Source organism: Chaetura pelagica, unplaced genomic scaffold (assembly GCF_000747805.2).
Source record: "Chaetura pelagica isolate M959 unplaced genomic scaffold, ChaPel_1.0 scaffold213, whole genome shotgun sequence".
Taxonomy (NCBI): domain Eukaryota; kingdom Metazoa; phylum Chordata; class Aves; order Apodiformes; family Apodidae; genus Chaetura; species Chaetura pelagica.
In genome coordinates, this window is record NW_009952597.1 from 733,029 (window position 1) to 756,354 (window position 23,326).

The window sequence follows — 23,326 nt, forward strand, 5'->3', positions numbered from 1 at the left end:
AACAAAGAGAAATTACTGTTAGCAGAACTCTCCAGGGAGAGAAAAAGCACTCAATGCAATGTACATATCGGACTAAAATAAGAAATATTTTAAACTGTTTGTTTTAGGTAACCCCATTATAGCTGTTCCCTCCTGAAGTGTGTGCTGGCAAGTGATACAAATTGTTCTTCCATCTTCATATCCCTGACAGAAATACGTTGTGTCTCCTCTGGGCTCCACTTAATTAAAAGTATCATCAGGGGTAATGCAGGTGAAATTTGTGCTGAAGGGGAAATCTTGTGGATGCTAATGTGTGAATTAGCATCTCCTTGCTTTGTGAGCCTGGGATGGTCAGTGCAGCCACCAGCCTGCTGTGGGAATGTGCATCTCACCTGCCTCAGGTTCTCCTGCTCAGACCCCAGTGTTTAAAGAGCACATGTAAAATCAGAAGGCAGTTCAAAGCTGGCACTGGTGACATGGAGAGGAGATCTTGTTCAGTTCCAAGAGGTGTCAAACTGATAAACTCCCCATGTAGGCAGCTCACTGAATTGCTCCATGGGATGTAGTGGGTCAGAGGGGCTGGGGTCTCTGACAGAGCTTCCCCCCCAAGCTGCAGGGGTAGGATTCCACAAAGGTCAGAGCATCCTGTCCCACAGACAGGATTCCTCAGAATAAACTGGTGTTATGTATGTACGTAGGCTCTCCTATCTGTGTGTTGGTGGTGAGCTGCAGCTTGAGCTGCCTCCTGTGCCAGGTGAGCACAGAATTTGAAATGCCTCTGGACATTCAGTGCTTGCTAGCAGGATCTGTTCTTCTTTCCAGCCCCCGGGCCCCCTGTCAGGCTGGTGTTCCCTGAGGTCAGGCTGACATCCGTGCGGATCGTTTGGCAGCCACCAGAGGAGCCCAACGGAATTATCCTGGGTAAGAGGGAGCAGCAACCCCTGGGCTGGGAGGAGAGCAGGGGAGACCAGAGAGAGCTCTGCCTGTTGGCTTTTCCTTCCCTTTGCACTTTGGCTTTTTCTATCCCTTTCACATTGGATTAGAACCCACACACAAGCACATCTGAGACTAAAGAAAAGCAGAATGTCTCATTGTCAGCTGAGAGACATTTTACCCCGTGGTGAGGAGGAACATTCTGTCAGGCTCCATGGTGTGTGTTTTCCTGAGCCAGAATTATGTGTCATTCATGGTTCTGTGTTTGAATTGTCCTCCCTCTTCCCATCTGCATTTAGGTTTGTAACCCGGGTGGTTGTTGGGAAACCTGCCTGGAGAGCTGGATTCTCCCATCCTTCCCCCACTCACCTTTGCTGGGCATGCCCAGTGTTTCATTTTCATTGTGTGCTTCTCTTTTATTGCTTCCTTTGGATAATACTGACTGACAGGTCACAAGGAGTTAACTCATTTTTGACTTTTCATCAAGGGAAATAGGAGCAGCAAGGGATGATAGGAATTCGTGAAAAACCTTCTTACCTTCCTGCTCTCCTAACTTTTGGGTTGCCTTTGCAACATGTGCCCCAGCAGCTACTTGTGCTTAAAACATGAAAACACTTTTAAAATGTAAGAATCCATTCTTGCCTCTAAAATTAAAATAATTAATAGTTACACAGCAACTTTATGTTGTGTGCTGATGTTAAACAATTTTTACAGTCGTTCTAGCTGGTGAATGAAGATTTGCCACTCAGTTCTGAAAACAGATGCAAATGCTTTTGGGTTTTGCTTAGCTCTCAGTCTGCCAGGCCTTCCTGCTTCTAATTTCCCTGTCATTGTTCAGGCTTGATGTAGTCTTTTAGAAAAATATCCTGAAGCCTTCATTGGTGGGTGGAGGGTGCCTAGTACAAATGCTGCTATGTTGGTGACATTCCTCTAAACACAGGACTTGTCTTGCACTGGGTTTAAATATTGCATCAAGAATGCAAAGTGTTTGCTCAGGTGTATAGTTTTCCAAAGTGATCCTGATGCCTGAAGATGCAGGGAAATCATCAACAGGGATCCAAAGACAGCAGGGATGTTCTGAGCATGAGGAGGAGTCTGTGTGAAGCTTGGCAGCCAGAGACAGATCCACGCAGGGTTTCTCTGCAGCTCAAGGAAACTTGGCTTCCGGGTTGTCTTGTGGGTTTGATTTGTTGCTTTTTTAAAAGAACTGTGTGTCCTAGAACTCACTCACTGCAGTGACTGGGATTTGAATCACAGGATGTGGTTAAGGAGAAAAAAAGTCTTTTGATAGAAATGATGAGAAAGTACAAAAGAGATTTTGCTCTCCCCACTGTGTTCCAATGTCTCATGTTGCTGCACTTTGTCAGCCTTATTTGCTGAAGTTGCAAGCTCTGTGGATTAGGAATTCTCTTTTATTTTGTCTTTGCACAGAGCTTGGTGCAATGCATCCCTTCTCGGGTGGTTCTTGCTCATTGCTGCTACCTTGATGATAAAATCCTACAAATGCAGGGCTGGAAGGAAAGGGGAGGGTGTCCTGTAAAGAATGCCTGGCATGGTTAGCATGTAGACTGTTGTCTCCAGTGTCCTACACAGTCCTTTCCCAGGAACACATCCTGGGATACTTGATACTGTCCTGACTTGGGTTTTTTGCAATGCTGATGGTCTAACTAAGCAGGTCTGTGACTTACCATTAATTCCTGCCCTTTTTCTGACACTTCCAGGTCAGTCAGTCCCTCTTTTCTATGTGCATTAGGCTTTTCTTTGTAAGTGTGATGATTTGCCTTTATTGAATTTCATCCTACTGATTCCAGACCATCTCCCTTTGTTATCAACATCACTTTAAATTACACTCTTATCCTCTAAAGGGCTCACAGCTACTCACAATTTGCTTTTACTTCTGTAGTTTGCCAGTAGAATGGCAATTCCATCAGCAAGGTCATTAATGAAAATATTGAACAGAACAGGACTCATGACTTATCTCATGAGACCTTACATAATGTGCACTCCCAGTTTGTTAGTAAACCACTGATAGTAACATTTCGACTTTTTTTTAAAGGGTGTGAAAAAGTGAGTCAAAATATGTACTATTTTTCTTAGAATCCATTTCTCTTGTTTTCTTCTGACAGGGCCGTGTGTGACCATATTAAAGCCTTGCTTGAAGTCAACATATATTATATCTACTCTTCCCACCTGGCCAATTACACTGTCAAAATGGAAAATAGATTATTGGATATTTATTATTTGCTCCAGATAAATACATATTGGCTGTTCCTTGGCACTCCATTATCCTCATGTTTGCTTACATATTGACTCATCTTTTTTTCCCAGGGTCCTTCTGGGCATTGAACCTTAGCTTGATTTGTTCCTAATTCCTCTCATTTTTCTTTACCTATTTAAAAAGACAGGATATTCTGTTTGCCCTTCTGCAACATTCTGGGATGTCACCTGTCCTCCACAATTTCTTGAAGATCACCACTAATTATTTAGAGATGGCTCCAGATAGTTATACAGGCACTGCAGGGCAAATTACACCAGACCTTCCTGACTTGATTGTATCCAGATTATCTAAATATTATTTAACCTGTTCTCTATTCCAGCCTCCATCCCTACTTACATTGTTGTCAAGTTTAATTTGTGTTACCAAGTCAGCATCAACTTTTTGTGTGTGTGACAGTGAAGCAATGGAGGCACCAGCCCTCTGTTCTTTTCTGTCCCTTTTGTCTTGTGCTCATCTTTGCTTCCCAGTAGTTGACCTGCCCTCCTTTGTCTCTTGGATTTCTAGTGTATCTATAAAAACTTTCTCATTGCCTTTGATGCCCTTTCAGTTATGTCTCTTTGCACTTTAGTCATTCTGGTTTTGTCCCTCCATGCTTGTGCTGTCTATTTATATGCTCCCTTAGACGTGTGTCCTGTTTCAACTTTTGTCCAATTCGGTTTTGATTTCCAGGTCATTAGTGTGCTCTGAATGCAAACACATTGGCCTCTTACAGGCTTTTGTCTGCCTTGGGATAGTTGTACCTTTTTTGTCTCTTTTAAAACCGTCAGCTAACCTGAATTCGTTTTTCCCTTAGAATTCCTCCCCAGGGGGACCTTACCTGCCAATTTCCCCAGTCCACCTTTTTGAAGCCCATTGTCTTTATTTGACAGCTCTCACTCCTTTTTTTTTATTTTTTTATCTTTTTTTTTTTTTTTTGTCTTTTTTTTGACAGTAGAAATATTGAGTTTCATGGAGGAGCTAGTTAGCTGCCAGTGTAAGGGAGGGAAACTAAAAATTACCCGGGGTACTTCTGTCATCTTTCCTGAGAAGTGAGAACTGCTTCAAAAATAGACAAAACCCAACGTGTTGCATTATAAGCAAAGGTTGCAAGTTGTTGTTTTTTTTTCCTGTACATCTCTTAACTCTCATTACTGTAAGGAACTTTCTTAACAGAATTAACCACTGCAGCCAAGTGTACTGAAGTGAAGTTGTTGGAAAAGTTAACATAATTTTGTACAGTGTCCTTCTATTCACTGTTGGGGTTGGAGAGAAAAAAGACTTGCATTGCAGGAGTAACTTATATTCAGAGCCTTTGAACTAAAGTTCCTGCCCTGCTAGCTTTGTCCTCTGAGTATAGGAGCACCTTTGCAGGTAACATTTGTGTAATCTATATCAAGACATGTTCTAGTATTTCAGAGAGAGATTAAAAGGATGAAATACTGGCAGGCACCAAGAGGAAAAAACTACTTGTTTGTTTGTTTAAATATTTTCCTGTGGAAGACTGTTAGATATTTGAATTTCTCCTTTTGGGCATGTAATGCTCAGCATCTGAGGCTTAGCTCAGTCTTCTTTCCTGCACTCCATCCAGCTAGCACCCAGCAAAGCTTCTTCAAATACTTTTGAAGAAAAATGCTGCATTAATGTGCATATGGGCTCTGCTATCTATGAGCTTCCCCTGAAAGCCAGAGCTGAACTAGTGTCCTTTCAGGCCCTGGTTAGTATTCCTCGTGGTGTCTTTGTATTTAGTGCTTACCTGAAGCTTATTGAAAAAGAGTGTAAGAACTCCACTGAGAATTAGAACCAGAATTGGATGTAATCCATGTTTGCAAATTCATATTTTGATCCTAGACTGCATTTTCACACCTTCTGGCCCTTAAACAGATAAGCAGTAAAATCAACAAACTGGATTGCTTCTCCACTAGGCAGACCATAACCTCCCAATATCATTTGGCTTTCCCTAAGTTCTGTGACAAATTAATAAGTGTTTGTATCTCTGCAGCACCATGGCCTGCATGAATGGGTGCTGTCAGTTCTGAAGGGCTTTGTATGGTGATGAGCTTGAAAGCTCCTTTATATTCGTGATGTGTTGTCATCTTCCTGCCTGTTTGCTTTGGGGAATCCACCAGTTGTGTTATAATGACCTAACATTTAACAGGCAGTTCAGGCTGTTGCCATTTATTGAGTTCAGAAAGCATAGCTCATGAACCTGCCTGTAGTTGTGCAAAAAATACTTAAAAAGATGCTAATGCACAAATAAGTCCAATTTCAATGAAGAAAATAAACTCCTGAGGAGCTGATCTTTCAGGGCTTTTTTTTTTTTTAATGCAGTTTTAGCCTGGTTAATGGTTGGAACTTCCAATAGGAGATGAGATCTAGGATCTAATGCTAGATGGGAGGGTGGAGGTTGTGGGAGAAAAATTAAGAAAACAGTGAATGAATGAATGAATTTTTCTTACTGACCACCCAGATACTTCATATTCTGTAAGATATTTCTTTCCCAAAAAATTTGATCTCATCACCTTTTAATATTTTTACTTTCATTCATAAACTTTGATTTTATTTATATTTTTATATATATGTAAGATGTCTCTGACATCTTATTGTTGTAATCTACTAAAGGAAGGAAGCTTCCTTACTCCTCTACTGCAGCAACTGCAGTTATTGCCTCTTACAGCCCTCGAGCATACATTAATTTCTCTTTGAACACTTTCCATTTACCTCTATTGATTTGCCTCATTTGATTTCACTTAACATTTCCTGTCTTCTCCCATCCCTTGTTGCTGAAATTCATCAACTCCATAATTTTATCTTTTTGATCTTGTGTTAGCTCTAATTATTACCCAAGTTGTGGTTTAAATACTAAGCCTTGGGTGTCACTCAGAAAAAAGAAAAGCAATGTTTTTGAGGCCAGTGTGTATCCTGACTGTCCCAGGCAGTCTCCATAGGAGAGGGAGATTTAGGGATGAAAATTGAGATTCTGGGCATCTCTCAGGTGGCTTATAGGGAGCAGAAAGAGTGAGCTGAGTTCAGGTGCAGAGGCTGGATATGTACCTTTGAATTGGACTGAGGGAAATGTTTGGTTTCTGAGGAAATATGTAAAGGTGATGGCTCTGGTTGTGTAAACACAGGCTGAGATATCTAGGAAAACAGATATTTACCCAGACTGTCAGTCAGCATGGCAGACATAGGAGAAGACAGTGAAGACTGATACTGTTTTTCACAGGGCTGCATTGAAAGGGAGTTTGTGGAGGTTGTCAGACACACAGGCTGTGACAAGTGATTTCTTCTTTCTCATGGCTAAATTAGTTTTTGCACTAGCCAAGGCTCCAGTCTTGTGTAAGTTATTACAATGGCCTAGATATGTACATGTTCCTTTGCTTAATTTGTGTTTGTAACTTGCTTTCCAGCCTGAATTTCCACCATTTAGCAGTAAAGAGTTATCTTTCTATTCCCTCCTTACATTTTAACTACACTTTGTATTTTACTAAGGTTTAGAAAAGAGAGGAAATTGCTCGACAAGGATGTATCCCAGATATCATACTTATCTTTAATAACTAGATAAATCAACTTTTCTATTCTTTTAATACTCTGTGTTTCCCTCCAGGTCTTATTCTTTATCTCTTGTGTCCCTTTATGAAACTTCTTTAGCCGTGTTAGTTGCTTCTTCCTTCATCTTTGCTACTGCTGTTAAAATCTCCCCAGTGCTTTTCTTTGACTGTTGTTCCCCCTTATTGAGATCCTGCACCAGGGTTTTCATTCCCACATTCTTCACATCTGTATAAACAAAAAGGATGGTAGTGTGTCTGTTTCTTCTCCCCATTGCTATCTGCCTTTCTGTGGACTTTAAAAAAGATCAAAATACCGTAGTGCTAAAGTTACAGAAACACTTTGGTAAAATATCTTGGACCAGGAATAGGGGAGCTGGTGCCGTGGATAAAAACAGGTAGTTTGCAGGTGGAAAACAAAGAGTTCATAGTGTAAAGCCCTAGGGCTTTGTGGGGATCTAAGCATGGTCAGGAGCTCTGAAAAATCAGGCCACTCTTTAGCAGTCTAATGCCATCCAGCCAGCTGTGAAAATGCTGCTGTAGGAATGTGTCTGACACCGGGTGCTGTGACATCCAGGGAGCCCCGGGCGGGAGGAGCAGAGCCTGCTCAGGCACCCGTGGCCTCGCGCTGCTGTTGCTTGTTTGCAAACGTGGGTTCCCAGAATGTATTAAGGCACTTCAGTGAATCAGGTCTGTTCCCAAACCTCTTTGTAGCCACAACATGCAGGAGCTCAGACTGAAGCCACAGGCACTCGGAAAAGACCAGTCACTCTTGGAAGTGTCTGTGGAATTTGTTGGAGGTGAGGCAGCCATGGCTATTGCTCCACATCCCCCCACGGCTGCCAAAGAGAAAAGGACAAGGAAATGCTGGTGCATTCCAAAATTAATACCATCTGTATCCCAATTGAATTGCAGTGCTGTGACAGCGTGCACCACACGTGAGCATGGCATTCATTCAAGGGAGTACAGGAGCTCTGGCTGTGCCTTTTCTGTGAGTGTGCACATGGTAATTGTTGCATATTCACAGTGGGAAATAAATGTCATTGTTTTTGTCCAAAAGCCAGAGGTAAGATGAAAACCTCCAGTTTCATGCGCTGACCTTCACAAATGAAGCACACCAGGTTTGGCTCCCCTTGTTCTTGTTACAGCCAAAATGCAGCAAGAGTTTGAACTCAAGCTGGGATGTTAATTCCAAGTGAAAGAGATGGTCCCAGGTGCTGCAGACCCCTTTGTTGCTCAGAAGATGAGCAGAGGGTTAGCAGAATCATGCCATGACTGTTTTGTTTTCAGCTGGTTTGATTTGGATTTGTTGGCTGCCCTCTGCCCTGTGTGGCTCCATGAAGTGTTTAATCATACAAATGTACTCAGCTTGGGCAAGAAAGCCCCTCACTAGTTCTGGTATTAATTGATTTGGGAAGTCAGCGCTGGACTGAAAGTTACTGTCGAGCTCCAGAAGTGCGAGCCTGATTCAATTGCTGGGTTTACAGAATGGATTTGAACATTTGGCAGATCCTCTCCGGGAGACAGTTGTTGCTAGTGGTGCGTGAGAACTCTGGAAGCCCTGCCCTGCACGGCTGGAGCAGCAGTATTGCAGGCTGAACCAGGAGCTCCTCACTTTCAGGCAGGTTGGGATGGGAGTTGTCACCTACTGGCATCAACAAAAGTGATTATTTAGTGCTCCATGGTCAAAGCAGGACCTCACAGCTTGCAAGCTTCCTTGGGTGGGCAAGGGCAACAGTGTTGAATGGCAGAAGAAGGATGATTTTCATGGCAGTTCTGGCACTCGCTGTGCAGTTCCAGGGGAGTGGGAGAGCTGAGGAAAAGGCAAATGCAAAAAGCAGGAGAAAGCCTCTACTCTAACTGTGTGAAGGCTGCTCAGCTTGTGCAATCCAGCTGCTCCACAGCTGAAAAACCTTTTGTTTGAGCCACTGTGAGAGGGCAGAACTGCGTGTGAGCACATGTGCAGGTGTGCCTGGGTGGAAAGCTGAAATGTGAGAGTATTTCCTTGAACTGACTCAGCCAGATGAGGTTAATTGCACAGACTCTGTTCCTAAGTCTTTTTGAAAAGGTACCAGTATGCTCAGAAAAATTTAAACTGGTTTTGTGCCTTTTTAGTATAAAGGATGGGAAGCAACATCAGTTGCATGGCAGCTAACACTGAGCAGCCCCTGGTGTGTGCCACTGTGTGTGCTTTCCCAGGCAGGGAGCCTGGCTGGGGGAGGGCTGCTGTATGGCAGAGTTTTATAACACTGAAGGAAGTAAATTATTTTGTTGTGGTGTCAGACAACAAAGTGATTATGATCAACTCATGGGTTTGGGGCTCTTTCATCCCTGCAAGAAAAAACTCCTAACCTTTTTCTCTGTCTGGTGGTTGCTGTGGTTCCAGGGTACCAGATTGCCTACCGTCTGGCCAGCAGCAGCCCCAACAAGTTCACCACGGTGGAGGTTGGCTCAACAGTCAGGCAGTTTACTGCTACAGATCTCACCCCTGAGTCAGCCTACATCTTCCGGACATCTGCCAAGACCAGGCAGGGCTGGGGGGAGCCTCTGGAAGCCACGGTGATCACAACAGAAAAAAGAGGTAATGCTTGCAGCCACAGGTTGAGGTACTTTCTGTTGCATGCCTTGGAGCCTGTGCTGAAACTTGGGGGAGTTTTAATAACAGGCTGCAGCCTGTACACCTCCTCCTTCTCACCCCATAAAGCTGCCCTGAACCATAGCAACATCATGATTTGAGAAATGTGGTGAGCAAGACAGACTTTTATGAGACACAGTTCTTCTGACCTGCTGGGCTGTTGGAGATTGATTTTTCCATCAGCTGCTATATTGGCCATATGCAGCCTCCTTCTGCAGTCAGATCTTTTTTTTCAGGTCTCTCATTTTCTGGAAAGTTTGCAATCTTAAGAAAGTAAGTGATGGATGAATTATATTGATTAGGGAACACAAAATGAGAGGCAGGATTTCTCTGTGGCTCCTCTATTGTGCCTCAGACCTGACCTAATGTGCTAGTAATTACTCTGGCCTTTCACTGCCACAAACTGGAGCAGAGTGTTTGCATCAGGATTGACCAGATTTTTTCTGCTTCTTGCATCAGCCATAAAATGATTATTCACATTCTAAATCCCCAATCAAATTCTGTTCTGTAAGAAACCTACTTGGAGAAAGCAGGAGTTACATGTGTATAAATAAAACCAGATGCTTAGGTGCAAAACAAATGTGAATGACATCTAAGGTATTACAGAAACTGTTCTACATCGTTGGTTGTTGCTAATGTTTTTGGCTCAAGTAACCCTTCAATTCTACACTAAATGGATCTCCAGAGCTGCCAGTTAGAAAAATTGTATTTTGTGGGGTTTTTTTCTGTTCAGGGCTAAAAGAGAGTATACTGGCAGCAAACAGGACTGTGGGGTTTCCTCCAGTCTTGCCACATGTGCCATTTTCCATTGCAAAGGACATACCTGGTCTTTTGAGCCAGCAAAGTCAAACCTGGGCAGGGTAACTTCTGCAGCATCAGTCCCTTGTGCATCATTGGAATTTGTGCCACAAGCCACTGATCTGTTGTGCTCTCTGGATACTGTCTTTAAGAAAATTTCTCCCTCAGAACTTAGAACTGTAGAAATTCTGTAGTACTTGCTCGCAATGTCTCCTAATTATTTTTTCCTACAACACATCAAAGAAGAGAGGACATTGGGCTGGTGTTCAACCACCAGCAGTGAGGACTGGTGGGGTGCATTTTAGCTACTTCTGGCCCTGCTGGTTGGTGTTAAAATTCCCACTGGCATAGTTCTCCAGGTTACGTGCAGCCTTCCCAGTACACAACCATGCAGACCTTGGAGAAAGAGCCTCTAGAGCTGTATTAGGAAACTCAAAGCACCTCTACTAAAGATACTGTCCATCAAAGAGATTTATCAGCTCAAGGTTTCTTCGATCCTGTCTGATCGCTGTCAAAGTGGAAATTTAAAGACCGACATGTGGAGCTTCAGAAAACCCCATTGTGCCAAATAGAGTGAATACTCAAAGCTCAGAGTCTCTCCTTTTCAACAAGAGGTGCTCAGGTTTCCCAGACTGTGCACAAGCTGTTGCTGCATCCACAAAAGCTTGAGGCAGAACTCCCAGCTCCACTGCAGGAACAACGACCCCTCGTTGCTATCAATGCTTCAGGGTTATCTTGAACAGCCAAGTCACAGGACAAAATGGACCCTTTCTCTTGTTGATGGATGGCTCTGCTGGCTCCCTGGGCATGTTGTGGAACCAAGTCCCAGGGCACTGAGAGTTAGCTGAAGTGATCCCATAAGTACAATGTAAAGAGAAAAGTGTGTAATCACACATCAGCAAGATTGATATGAGGGGATGATAAAGAAGTTGATCCAGTGCAGCTATTATGCTAACAAGTGAATAAACAAGCCTGAGACTTGTATGCAGTACAGTGAATATTCTAGACTGAAAAAAATATCTAATTTCCATTAATAAAAATGCATCTAATATCCTTGTAGTCCTTGATACTAAGGTAGGCAGGCACAAAAATTCCCTTGAAAAATAGCAAAAACGATCATTCTTGTCCTTTTAAATTCCTTGGATAATCCCAATATAAATCTTAACATTTTCCAATGATGGCTGTGTTTTACAGATCCCAAATTCTATTGTAGCTGTACTTTCCAGTGCTTTTTCTGTTGTGCTTTGAATCTACACAGTGAGGTGATACTCCTCAGAATAGACAATACCAGTGACCAGGGCAGAACTGAGTCAGAAGATGGAAATGTAGTGAGAAATTAAAAGCAGTCCATAGGCCTTAAGTTCCTACACAAACAGCTCACCTTAGCACGTGGCTTAACTCCCCTAAATAACCTCTTAATACGACTGGCTTTATACAAACAGTCAGGAAGTACATCTTGTCATGTGGGAGGTTTTAAGATCTCCCATTAGCAGTAGAAGGAAACCAAACTACGGGAGAGTGACTGCAAGATCTGACCTGCCCAAAATTGCAAGCTGGTTAAAGCTTATCAGCAGAGAGTATTAAATCCCTGCATGATACTTGCTTCCTCTGATAGAATAACCCTGAATACCTGTCTCAGCCTCTCAGCATAAGACATTGACCTTTTGCATTGTGCTGCAGCTCACAGGCTGCTGGCACCAAGGGCTTCCTCCAGCTAATGGCTTACAAATCTTTGGGCACTGGTGTCAGCCAGAGCACACTGCAGAGAAATGGCAAAACATACAGGAAATGGTTGTAGGGGATGGCAGGGAAATGAGGTGCTCACCACACTGTGTGGAGCCACGCAGGGCGAGGTGTGTTTATGGAAACAAGTGCTGATGGCATTGAATTGCTTCTCAAAAGCAAGTCACTGCGGTGTCTCCAATCAATTTCTGCTTTATTACATGCCACACATTTTAATCAGAATCAATAATCTTCATGATAAACAATTAAACAATTATTCCTCACTCTATAGAGTTTCTCTATTGAAATCGATGGAGTGCAGAGACACAGTGATGGGAAAGGAGATCTATATTGGAACACTTGGGGACTGGTGTGCTCATTCCTGCACTGCCATTCCCTGCCTCATCTGAAAGGTGTACGGTTAATTACCCTGGAGAGATCTCCCTCAGCTCTGGTTTGACTTTGCAGGTTCAAGGTTAGTGGGCAAAAGGGAAGAACAGGGGAGGTCTGAAAGGGACCTGCAGCAATACTCAAGCCCCAGCTCTGCTCCATCTCCAGGCTGGAGTCTGGAAGCAGCAGCAGGAGCTGCTAATAATTCCCAGTTCCTTGCCAGGGAGAACTAGTGTAGGAATTTAGGACTGGCTCCAAGTCATATGCTTGGACTCTGCTGCAAACCAGCCTGTTCCAACTCATCCATTCCTCATTTTCAAGCCTCGACTGGGCAGCAGCTGGTGGAAGAGGATGTTCTATAGCACAGAGGGAACATAGTCCCATGTTATCAAGCACTAAGTACAGGTTCAAAAGGGAACTAGTTTACAGGTAAATTCTGTCAAAAGAACAATTGCAGCTGGAAGCACAACTGAGTTTCATTAAAGACTTCCTTGGTTTTCTTTGCTGCTCATCCTATCAATTCTTCCTCAACTTGCCAGGCTAAGACCCCCTCAAGTATGAGATCTCTTGCTGGGAAAGTGTTAGTCACTTGTGACTTTTGTGCAGGGGGATAAGAATTAGTTTTACTGCTCTTCTTTGCAGTAGAAGGCTAAGGAATGGGGTGGCTTGTATACTTCATGGGGCAAAGCCAATAGTTCCATCTCCTGTGGCGTTATCCCGATGAAAATCAGACCAGGCCGTCGTATTTTATGTTAGCTTGAATTTCCTCTTAAAACAGTAAAAATTATGCTGTAATTGCAGAACGACCAGCACCTCCCAGGCAGCTGAGGACCCCCCAGAGTGATGTGTCATCAAGGAGTCTGCTCCTGACCTGGGTCCCTGGAAGTGATGGGTCCTCCCCGATACGGTATTTTACAGTTCAAGTGCGAGAACTGCCAAACGGAGCCTGGCAAACCTACTCCTCTTCCATCAGCCATGAGGCAACATCCTGCATTATTGAAAGGTACCATATGATCCCAGGCAAGCATAGAAATTCCCACACTTTCCACTTCCAGCAGTTAGGAAGCCAAAGAAAACATTGATCAAATTCACAGGCTTTTAGGGGGGGAAGATGTTAAGTGAGGTCCCTGCTCCCATTTTAGAGGTGGTGTTATGAAAAACAATTGAGAGATTTGCTAAAGGTCATGCAATAAATCTAATTAAAGTTGGATTGCAATGCATTTTTTTAAGCCCTTCCTGAAAGCTCAGCAAGGTAGATAATGTTATTTGGACTGAACCACATGTAGCTACACAATGCTCTGTAAAATACAGGTAGTTAAAAATCCTTGTAGTAGTGACTGATGTTAAAATCCACTCTCATTGCTGCATTGCAATTATGTCTATATAAGCTTTTCCAAATGAAATGAGAAGCATTTTTATCTGTATTTTCCATACGGAAGTTTATAGATAGCATCAGAATGTTGAAACTTTGTTATTCAGGCTTCATTATATCCTCAGCAATGCTGTTGTAATTAAATTCCTTGTAACATCTGCGAGAGCAATTGAATGCCAATGAGAAGGTACTTGTTTTGCTGTCCATTTCCTCTATTGACCAGCTAGTACAAATCAGATTATTTCTAAAAGGCCATGGGCTTTTGGAGAATCAAGTATTAAAAGCATTCAGATATAGATTTTTCAGGTCTGTTATAAAAACAGACTGATGCATGTTGGTGGCTATGGTACATGGCAGCTCACTGGTCACGTGCCAGAAGATACAGATTACTCTCCTTTTGTCCAGCTGTGCAGAAAAAGGAAATCTTGACAATTATAAGTACAAATATAGACCTGATTCATTGACCTTGGAGGTGTTATGTTCACCCTGAATTATACCCAGTATCTTCCCAGTCAAAATCAAGGAAACCAGGTATGTCACTTAGACTTTGACATTACTGAAAACAAAAGATCAAGAAAGATGATCTAAATTATGCAAGTTGCTGTAGGTGTGTCCTAATGGGTTGGAACTACTGACAAGATTTCTTCTCCCCCTACTAGAACTTGGAACTACTGACAAGATTTCTTCTCCCCCTGGCTAAAAGCATTTTCCTGTGAAAGTCCAGAAGGGTGGCGTGTGCATGACGGGAAAGTGCTCCCCATCAGGATGCATTATCCCTTGGTGTTTAATCATTCCTTACAAGTAACTTTATTTGGGTTTGGAGTCAGTGTTACAGCTGCCAGCTGATGGCTAGACACCACCAATTAATTAGCTAAATCCCCTGTAACGTACAGCTCTGCATTTCTGGCTTCTGCAGCCTCCCCCACACCTTCTCCCTGCCAAGGCAGGCCAGAAGAATCTTTGCTGAGGTTATGTCAGCTGAAAATCACTCTTTGCATATCTTAAAACACTGCATATATAAAAGAGCTGCAGGAACCTGTTGTTACTGTCTTTATTAAATAATCCAGGTAATAGCATTAATTTGACATTCAGTACAAATAAAGCCCACCAATGAAACGGTGTGATCTGGAGGCTTAGTGGGAAGGCCAGCACTGCAGCCCCCAGTGCCTGCTGGGTGCTGGTGACCCTGGGCATGTGTCCTCCCTCCTCTCTGCCTGTCAGCCTTGTCCATACACTGAGGATGAACTGACCAGCAGATCTCTCTTGAGGCCACCTCAGCCAAAGCACCTTGAGGGCCAGGCTTGGAAGAGCCATGTGAAACTCAGATAGTGGCACATTTTGTCCTTCCCAACAAACTTCAGCTGTGGGCTGCTCCAGGAACTGCTGCTTCTTGTCTGCTTCCTGGAGCCCAGTGCAGTTATGAATCCATGTGTATTGTCAGGAACACCTGACAATGAACATTTGAGGAGATGCTGATGGCAGCAAGGCTGCCAACACCCCGTGACCTGAGGAAGCTGAGGGAGGCTGAAAAGAAAAGGCCATGTGGAGAAGAGACCAAGTGTTCAGTGACTCCAATTGCCAACTGGCAGGTTCTCTGTAGAGGCTTGTTCAGAAGCAAGTTGCAGTGATGTGGAGAGACCTCATCCCTCAGCCTTGTTTTCTACACTCCACAGCTTGAACCCATTCACCTCTTACAAGCTGCGAGTGAAAGCAACCAATGACATTGGGGACAGTGACTTCAGCATGGAGACAGAAGCAGTCACAACTCTGCAGGATGGTAAGAGAGGGGGAGAGGGACACTGGGGCATCACCATGGGATGGGTTCTCCCCAGCACTTCTGGCACTGCGGGACCCACAGCCATCTGTTCTCCACTGGGATCGTGGAGTGACAATTCAACATCCAGTGCAGTTTTGTTCATAGGAGATTAATACAGGTAATAATGAGATGTGGCTGAATTAATACCAGGCAGCCTTAAGTGTCCTGCTGTGCCCTCTGATAATGAATCATACTTTCAGGAGTCTCAAAATGGAATTAAACTCTGTTTAATTGGCTTCCAAACTCTGCACTAACCATTATCTTTGCAAAAATTGAATAATTTACAAGAGATTATTAAAAATAAATGTAGAACTGTGCATACATTTAAAGAAGTTTCTTCCATTGTTTTCACTCACAATCCACATCAACCTGCAATATGGCAAAATTGCTGAGGTATAAGTAAGAATATGAAGCTCCTGGAAACAGGAGCATTTAATCCTGCAGATCAAGGCTAATAAACTGTGAGTGACATTGACAAGGCTTTTATTTTTAGCCTCAGAGATCAGCTTCTAATTCCTTGATTGTATAAAGTCAGTTCCTGAATGCAGAAGTAGCTCTGATGTCTTGAATGAAGAAAGGAACTCTACAATGAAAAAGATCAGTATTTATACTCTTGGCCTGGGAAGTGGGGTAATACTGGGATTCACATATATGTACACACACACACATATATATATATATGTACATATATCATGCTAGGAAATAGCCAGTATTTAATACAGCTCAAGGAATGACTAGTTAAATATGACATTGAGATCTAAAAATTTGGAATGGTTTCGCAAACTAATGTTTAAAAAATATGATCTTGAAATCAGAAAAACAGGACAGAGCTCAGGAGTACCTGAAGTTAAACAAGAAGCTCTGTAATACTTGAATAATGTGCCTAGCAGCCTTTTAAAGACATCCTGGCTCTCCACCTTCCTGAACAGCAGCTGCTGTACTGGTGCAGGCTGTAACTGATACTAACAAGGCAGCACTGACTCCCTGTTTCAGAATTGAACATTTTATTTTCAATTCTCTTTGAATTTAGCTACAGTGAACCCAGAATTGTGCTTGGCTTCCTCACAATATGGCAGAGAAAGACTGTGAAAGCTTCTCACCTCCTTAACTAACTGAACATTTATTCTGCTGAGCAAACCTGGTGCTGCCACCAGAGCATCACTCTGGGGAGGGCTGTCAGCTCCTGATAAGCTTTCCCTGCCTCCTGTTCATTCAGCCGGAATGAACTGACCCATGGTAAATCAAGATATCTGTGAATATGTGACACAGACTCCTAAAAAACAAGGTGGGCTTGTCCCACTGGTGGCCAAAATATCATGGAAATTTTGGGAACAATTTGCTCACCCCTTCAAGCATGCAAAGCTGCTTGTACTTCCATCTGAATGTGTATCCAGTTGTTTGTGAGCAGCTGGCCCATGGCAGTTTCCTCCAAATTTATGCCCTCAGCTTTTCCCTTATTCCTACCAAGGCCACAGTTAGGTCAAGGGATGTGGGAAAAGTGGCAAGGCTTCTGCCTGGATTCCAGCTTTCATATCCATATTACTTTTGAGACCCACTGTGTAGCAGCTGGAACAGAAGATCCTCTTTCCTTGCTACTGAAAAGAATCTGAAGAAGAAAAGCTGCCCATTTTCTACCCTGTTGCTGTAACTGTTTTGGTTACCTTTTTTTTTTTTTCCTCATTTAGTTCCAGGTGAACCACCCAGTTCTGTGTTAGTAACTCCCCACACAACCTCATCTGTCCTTGTGCAGTGGCAGGTAGGTAAAATGAAATACTTTGCTTTCCTGTAACAATATTTTTGTTACTTTGACTTCTTGCCCTGAATGTTACACTGCAAGGGACGTTTTCCTGAGCTTGGAAGTATCGTAGTAATGTTGAAGGACTGCAGCTACCTCCTTATTTTCCTGATCTGGGCATATATTTTAGTGATGGAGAGAAATTTCTGGCAGTTGCTTTTATTTGGTGCCCCACGATGGAAAGCTTGGAGGTAAAGGAGTTTCTGTAGCGACGCCCAAGTTCTGTGCTTTCACTGGTGGGCATCTTAACACTGAAAACCTTCAACAGAGGAACCACCACATAACCAAAACCTCACTTTCACATCCCACGCTGCTGAAATAATCAGAAGCATTTGCTGTGCCTGAGATTCTGTGCATAGGTTTCAGGAACTCCACATGCCCTTTTGGCTCTTTGCAGGCTAAAAATTGAGATTTCTTCAGAGGAAAGAAAGGAAGTTTGAGCTCTCTGTAATATCTCTAAGTTGGATGTGAAACTATTCATGCCAAGTCTGTGTTTTATATAGGCATTTTCTCTGCCTTCCTTTATCTTTCAACACTGGCCTCCTGGGTGATGCTGAAACATTTTGTCACCCTGTGCCTGAGGCTTCTTTTTGCAGAGTGAGCATAAACAGAGGGAACCCAGTGGGGTACTGCATGTTATCCATAACCTACCCTGGAAAGCCTCTGCCCACCTTGCTCCTGAGACAATGCCCCACTCACATAATAAGGATAACTTTGGACAGATTGCACTGTGGTGAAAAATGTACCTTGGCATTTACAGGACAGAGGGGGCTGCTTGCATTTTTGGGAAAGAAAAAAGAAAAAGTATAAGTATGAGGGTCTGTTTCTTTCTTGTGCAGCAGCACTTGAAAAATATGCCTGGCTGTGCTGCTGGGTTGCTGGCCCAAGTTCACATGCTATAATACTAAGCAACATCGTTGTTTACAGCATGTTGAACAAATAGAAGACATGTTGAGCAGTTCTACCAAAAGAATTATGGAGAGATGTAAATCTACTGCCCCACCCACAAGTTAAGCCCACAGAGAAGAACTAAAGGTATAGAAAGAGAGGAGAAAGAGGATGTGAGGCATGATGTACTGCAGAAATAAACATTCCCCCAATTGACTGATTATTGGTGTGTAGTTAATCTGAAATAGGTGGTTGTGTAGGTAATTGGAGGCTTTTTATTTCATGAAAATGAAATGGAGTGGTTGTGCCAGAGCCATCCCAAGAGAGTTGTGGGCGATTATATGTCATTACTACATGTGTATTAATAGGTCCTGGTAATTCAGCCATACTATATTTTTCAAATAAATTTTAAAAAAAATCTTCAAGTCCCACAATAGCCTCCAATTAACAGGAAATTTCACAGCAGTGTCTAAGAAATAATGTAAACTGAGAACAGTAGTCAAACTAAATGGCAGAGTAGATTTCCAAGCAATGCTAAATTTTTAACTTTAAGCTGTGTTAATAATTCACAAAACAAACTCTAGATGCACTATCTGTGCTTTCAGCTGCTTGGTCCAATAAGTCCATTATTTTTAAATTTAAAGTTGGAAGAAAGTAAGTGATTTCCATTGAGGTCTGTCTGTCGTATCAATAATGCAAGGTCACTTCAGATGTTCTGGGGCATGTTACAGTTAATATCAGGATCATGCACTGTTCTGTCTCTACCTTAGAGACAACAATTACTCAAACTTATATTTTAGTCTTTTCTTTTCCTTAATTTTATTTTTAAAGAGCACAAAAGTGCTTGTCTTACTTCTGTGCAAAGTTATGGGCTGCCACTCATCATCATTTTACCTGTTTCAGCAGATCCCTCAGGCCTTCCTACAAAATCCTAAATAATCCATTACATCAAAAGCAGAGTTTTCTCCATGAAAGACAGATAGGAAGAGGAAGACCTGACCTTTTAGCAGAGTACCCTTTTCAGGAAAGAATCATCATTTCCATGGCAAGGAGAAAGACAGTTTTCCAGCCATTTATTTTCTGAGCTTTTCTGTCCTAAATTTAAAGGAAGGAAAAAATGGAGAATCACAGGGAAGCAGCTCTATGGCAGAGCAGGCAGTGATGGTCTTTTGCACAGTTTCAGAAAATAATTAACTGAAATAAAACTCCATGTAATGTTCACAGTGTTTTGTTGTATGAAGTTGATTTCCATGCTGGACAGGCTTTATTTTTTTGCAGTATCTCTTCTCCTTCGAGGTGACACACTCAAGATGTGTCTAGGTGGGACAGTGTCTCCCTAGACCCTGTCCTTGGAGAAGGAAGTCCTCGTGCTTTGTATTGTGACTCCTAGAGGCCAGGACACTGCCATGCTCTGGAGTCCTCTGCCAGGGCACTAGCAGGGCTAAAGCAACTTCAGTATAATACAGAAAACAAAAGAGGAAAGCCAGAAGAATAAAAAATAAAAACAAAACCCTCATGATAGATACACTAATAATTGCCACTTAACCATATTCTGTCTTCTCTACCTCACAGAGGAGAACATTCCAGCTGATCCATGTATGATCATGTCACCAGGCAGCCCTGGTGTTGGGGTTTTTTTGGTCTTTTTGCTCAATCTCTTGAAAAAGAGGCTCAGCCTGAGACCAGGAAAAGCTGTTGTGGCAGAGGTTGATTTATTTACCTCGTAAAATGGAGTCTGAGAGGGAATATGATTGCCCTTTTTAAAATACATCACAGGAGTAAATACCCCACTGGGAGAAGAACAATTTAACCCAAAAGGCAGTGTTAGCACAGGAACAAATGGTTAGAAACCATTGAATTATTTAAATTAGAAATTAAATGAAGGTTTCTGACCACCCAAGTAATGAGGTTTGCAACAGCTTTCCAATAGGAATACTGGGAAGCAGAAAAAAAACAGCTTGGTTTTTTTTTGGTGGAGCTTGCTCTGTTTGTGAAAAGGACTTTAAGCAGTTTTTCTTGCAATTACGAGGGCCTGTTCATGGTGACTCTCAAGGTCCTCCACAATCACTTGTTCCTAGATCATTCTGTAATAGAAATGCTAAATAATAGTGAAAGGTGGTCAGAGCTTCTGCAAGGATAAAGCTCAATAATGAACATGAAATATAGTGATGAATGAAGTTCTCCAACCATGCAGAGCAAGTACAGGAAGAACTTGGGACTTTTTGCATTTTTTTCAGCAGACTCTGGGCAGGACAACTGCAGAAGAAGAGGCTGCCTGCAAGAGCACTTTCTGCTCCTTTTCCTGGTAGCTGTGTAGTTTGCTTGTACTCTGATTCACATCATTTTCTTTTTTGCTTTCTATAAGCTGCCATCTTTATACTTAATTTCTGCAGCCCTCACCCAAAGCAAAGTCCTTTACACTGAGCCAGATCAGCCCTCCATCTCCTTTTGCCATCATAATGAAGTAATGGAAAATTCTTGTCATTTCTGGAAGCCGAATGTTAGGTCATTAACAAATACCTTCTTCTTTTCTTGTAAAAATATTCTTACTTCGTTAAAATTCCATGTGGTGTGACCAGCTGGGATGACAGTGTTTCACACCAGCAGGTAATTTTTCAACAATAGACAGAAGGTTTTACTTAGTAAAGTTCTCAAGACTGCTAGGGATCTTTTTGGATTAAAGACAAGATCATCATTAAAATCCTTTTCATTTGTACTTCCAGCCCCTTAAATTTCTTTAGAAGACCAATGGCTCAGGGCATCTTTCTTCTCTGCACTTCTTAGTCTGTATTAGATTCATGAAAGCATTTTATTATTTTTTTTTCCCCAAACATGAAGGATCCCTTTGTTTGTCTCTGTTCAAGCAGACAGGGCTCCTCTCAGACTAAAACCTCCTTTCCAGTGTAGTGACTGTGCATCTGTATCTGAAGGAAGATGAGAGGTGCTGCTGAAGAATCTTTGCTGAGGTGCTGTGTCTTTGAACACCTTCCAGCATGTTGCAGAAGAAAAATAACCTCATTATCTGAGCCAGGCCAATGGCTGGACATCCTGTGCTGCTCCAAGCTGTCATGGAGGAGACCTGGGTTTGGACTCCAGAGACCTGTCATACTGTGACTCTTCTCTAAATGCTTTCTGAGGCTATTAGACTTATTTTCATCTCCCTAATTAAAGCCAGAATGCACCAATAGTTGTTTATTTTATCATCTGTCTATCAGTAAAATAATCCCAAATGAAGAATGCTCCATAAACAGTCCCTAAGGAGAAGAGCCCTAAAGAAGTTCTGTCTTCAACAACATCATTTCTATCTTTTCCTCTCAGAAGAAGTGAAACACTGTTTTGCTGTTCTGTTGTTGTGGCCAGCAATACACATTTTTAGGGACATGTTTATTTATATCTTTTCTCACACCCAAGTTTCAGTGGGCCAGGAAGGAGTTTAGCCCTTTGTGTAGTGCTTCAGGTGTCACTTTTTACCTAAAGAGCCTTTTGGAAATGCTGCAGCTGAGTAAACTTGTCAGAGTTGTCTTGAACTTGTGTGGTTCAAACCACAGCTTTGCCCCTGTACGTGATGAACGGCTGCGATCACCAGAGGGCACTGGGTCCCTTGGCACAGGACCAGTGGCAGCCACTGCCCCTGGGGACAGATGGTGGTTGGAGTGTCTTACCCACCCTGTTCTTTATGTGAATGTTTTCCAGCCACCCAAAGCTGAGAGTCTCAATGGGTTGCTGCTGGGCTACCGCATCTACTACCGGGAGCTGGATTACGACAGTGGATCTGGAACAGAATCCAAAACCATCCAGAACCCTTCAGCTTTAAGAGCAGAACTCACACGTAAGCCTGTTTCTTTGGACCCTATAATATCCCTGAATGGTAATCCCTCATCGTGCCAGACTCCGCGTGCCCTCTGCGCACCACGGAAATAACACACAGTTGTGTCTCAGAGTGCTGGGATGATTTAGCTTTTACACAATCAGAGTGAAGACGTTGAAAAATGCTAATAACTCTGATTAGCATCACTTGTAATGGTGCTCTCCATGCCAGCATGTTTGAATTGATGGTGTGTCCCCCATCTACCCTCTGATTTCCTTCTTTCTGCTGCCTCCATTTCATGATTACTCTGGCATACTTTGTTCCTCCATCAGACAAAAAAAAAGAGAGGGACTTTATTTTCTGCAGCTGGGAAGATTTCTCTTTCTTGCTATTTTTTAATAAATTTTATAATTGACTTTTTTTGCAGCATAAGAAATCAGCTGAGGAGAATAATTAAACACGTGGGGGTTTTTACAGTTCCAAAGTGTTTGTCCCTGTTCTGGAAGAAAACAGCAAAAATTAGCAAGAATGTTAAGGTGCTTGTTTGTTGTGTTAGCCCCTGGGATTTTTGGCTCACATGGAAAGCAGGTGGAGAGGTTTAATAGAGAAATGAAAAAGCTTTTTAGACAAAAGCCAGACATGAAATCAGTTGGAAAAACAAGCAGAATAAGATGATGGGAAGCAAAAGTAGCTGGTAACCTGATAGATATGGTCAAGCAATGAGATGTGGGGGGACCAGCTTTTGTCCTGTCTCATGTCAGTGGTATGTGCGGAGTAAGACAGTAGTCCAAGAGCAGCAGAATAAGCTTGAGTGAGACTTCTTAATATCTTTCATCAGCTTCCATGTTTTCCTGAAGCCAAAAAAGGGGTTTCTACAAAAGCAAGGGTGATTTTGGGGTGGGTGTGGAACAAGTGAATTCTTTAACTATAACGCAAGGGCCTAACTCTGACCTCACTTACCTGGTCAGGGCTGAATGAAACTTCTCAGACTGTAGAGAGCTTTAAGCAGGACAGAGCAGAGATAGAAAGCTCTTATAGGTGTAGCTCTGCATAAGGGTTTTTCCCAGACAAAAGCTGAATGAGTGACTATGCACGTGATCATGAAATAATGATTCAGTGTGTTCTTACCAGCCAGGGAGCTTCTAAAACCTTCTGGTTTCCTCTCTTCCCTCTTCTTGCCTGGCCCCAGAGCTGTGTTCCTAATAGCTGCACAGTAGGAATAAACATGTTGTACCTCTCCAGGGAGTCAAAGGAGAGAGAAAGAGGTACTTTAAGAGAAATCTCCCACTTTCTCCTCATAATATGACAAATCTCACCTGAGTACACCTCTGTTCCTCACTGACCTGTGGTGTGGCACAGCACGGTGTGTTATCACAATTCACTCACAG

The 23,326-nt window shown here is 42.6% G+C and overlaps 1 protein-coding gene across 1 annotated transcript in view; it reads left to right on the plus strand.

The window, feature by feature from the left end:
- Positions 1–23,326, plus strand: part of SDK1 (sidekick cell adhesion molecule 1) — a 386,227-nt gene that overhangs the window by 317,157 nt on the left and 45,744 nt on the right. Inside the window, exons 28-33 of the mRNA XM_009993680.1 lie at positions 802–900; positions 9,101–9,295; positions 13,061–13,262; positions 15,305–15,408; positions 17,133–17,203; positions 21,824–21,959. Coding sequence (XP_009991982.1) covers positions 802–900; positions 9,101–9,295; positions 13,061–13,262; positions 15,305–15,408; positions 17,133–17,203; positions 21,824–21,959 — 807 coding nt within the window. The remainder of the gene's footprint in view (positions 1–801; positions 901–9,100; positions 9,296–13,060; positions 13,263–15,304; positions 15,409–17,132; positions 17,204–21,823; positions 21,960–23,326) is intronic.